This window comes from Rhipicephalus sanguineus, chromosome 8, assembly GCF_013339695.2.
Source record: "Rhipicephalus sanguineus isolate Rsan-2018 chromosome 8, BIME_Rsan_1.4, whole genome shotgun sequence".
NCBI lineage: Eukaryota > Metazoa > Arthropoda > Arachnida > Ixodida > Ixodidae > Rhipicephalus > Rhipicephalus sanguineus.
This window is the reverse complement of record NC_051183.1, coordinates 169,512,476-169,514,676: the sequence shown is the minus strand read 5'-3', so window position 1 is coordinate 169,514,676 and position 2,201 is coordinate 169,512,476. Positions and strand designations below refer to the sequence as shown.

At 46.6% G+C, this 2,201-nt stretch overlaps 1 protein-coding gene across 1 annotated transcript; it reads left to right on the top strand.

Moving 5' to 3' along the window:
• Positions 1–1,085: 1,085 nt before the first annotated feature.
• LOC119403676 (uncharacterized) lies at positions 1,086–1,607 on the top strand. Its single transcript, XM_037670586.1, has one exon. It carries the CDS (start codon positions 1,086–1,088, stop codon positions 1,605–1,607), a length of 522 nt encoding a protein of 173 aa, XP_037526514.1.
• The last annotated feature ends 594 nt before the right edge of the window (positions 1,608–2,201 follow it).

Sequence of the window (2,201 nt, the reverse complement as noted above, 5' to 3'; positions counted from 1 at the left end):
TCTTCATCTTCTGCTTCGCTTCCAAAATACGTGCGCCGAATTCTCTGGCGTGGGATGTAATAACTCTTATGGGTGAGAGAACGAATACAAGAGAGAGAGAGAAAGAGAGATACAGAAAGAAAGAAAGATATAAAAAATTGAAAAATGCTTGCGAACAAAGATTCCTGGTGAGGCGGTGGGAGTCGAACCCGCGTACCCACGATTCGAAGGCGACCGTCGTAACCACTCGGCTATCCAGGGACGCAGAGAGCCTTGTATGGAATCGCAAGGTGGCGGGAATGAGAAGTGAGTGTGGGTAGGAGGGCTATAAGAAGGAGAGAGAGAAATGCACAGCATAGAAAAAAAATAGAAAGAAATAGAGAGAAAGAAGGGGGGAAAGAAAGAGAAAGTAAGAGAGAGAAACAGATAGAAACAAAAAGAAAGGGAGAAGGAGAGAGATAGAAATAGCAAGACAGACAAACAAATACATAGAGACAGAAAGAAAGAAGTAGAAATAAACAGAGACAAAAAGATATAGAAAAAACAGAGACATGAGAGAAAAAGAAATATACAGGAAGAAAGCAAGAGAAAAACAAAGATAAACGATGAAGGCCGCCCAGCTCCGCTCTTCCTTCAATCTTGGCACCACTACATTCTACATATTTTCACGCGTTTCAAGCGTGAGTGTGGACAATTTTTTGCACAATTGTTCTAAGCGTGGTGTCCTTTCACGCTTAAAAATCGCGCTTGCTAAGCATGAAAGCGTGAGTGGAGGCGATTTTTCGCACGCTTGTTATATACGTGTCGCATTTTCACGCTAAGCTCTCACGCTTTCCAACCGTGACTTGACGATCTTCCTAACGCTTAGTGAAGGTCTAAGAGTGGAGTTTTACTTAGTTGATGTGGCGTTATCCACGTCTATAAGATGCATTTCTGACCGTCAAAAATTGTTTAAAAATAAAGCTGAAATACGGTAATATTTGTCATGCCGTATTTGTGGCGGCTTGGCGACTGCACTGCGAGTGCATCTTCGTCATCTACGCATCGTCTTCTACGGGAGCCTCGATGCGATCACTCATGGGCACAGTGCGAGGCCGCTTGGACACATGCCGTCCAGATTGCAACCGAAGCAGTCCGCCTTCGGCGACCACTGGGAGCTCTGCGACCACTGGGGCACCACCTGGTCCGAGCACAACGCGGATACCTCCATCCTCCTCCGCCGCACAGCCGCTCCCAGCCCGGTGGACACGACCCCTTTCGTCGCCGACGAAGTTCTACTACGGCTGCGCAAATCGGAAAACACCGCGCCGGGCGCCGACCGCCTTATATACAATCATTGGCGGACAGTCGACCCGGAGGCCAAGTTCCTGTGTGCCCTCTTCAATGCCTGCGTTTGCCATCGCCGCACCCCGGCCGCATGGCGAACATCCCGAACGGTCCTGATTCACAAGAAAGGAGACCCGCAAGTGCCGAGCAATTGGCGGCCCATAGCTTTGGGTAGCACGGCCAGCAAGCTTTATGCCAAGTGCCTCGCCGCGCGTCTCCAGGACTGGATTCTACTACACGGCGTCCTCTCACCCTGCCAGAAGGGATTCTTACCATACGACGGCGTGTTCGGCATCAATTAGCTAATTGAAAAATCAACTTGTAATTTTCATCTTGCACATGTGCAAAATATACAACGCTAAACTGCGACAGCGTGAAATGAGCATGCTAGCTGGAATATAAATATGCAATACGTTCTATAGTACAAGTAGTATGCAAGAAAAAAGAGCCGAAATTTCATTAATTCCCTGGCTACTTGTACATGTTGTACCTATTGGCACATATTGCATGCCAACGCACAGCTCAATATCGGGAATGCGTTCCGTATTCACGGTACATCTAGCAATCTTCTGTGAAGCTGTCGCAGTGCAATGCTCTCTTATGCACACATGTGGAAGATAAAAATTGAAGGCTGGCTTTTGTAATAATCTATTTATTGACGGGTTACAGTACATATGCCCTCCGCGCAGTCGCCATATAGCAACGAAAACGGTATAACAAATATCTTCATTCAGCTTTAACTCTAAACAATTTCCGACAGTCAGAAATGTTTCTTATAGAGCCTGAGAATGTCCCATCAAGTAGGCAACAATCCTGTTACACCTTAACTAAACATAAAGAATGTATCCAGTGACGAATCGACAAGCCTCACATTACAATTGCGGCGTTAGACATTG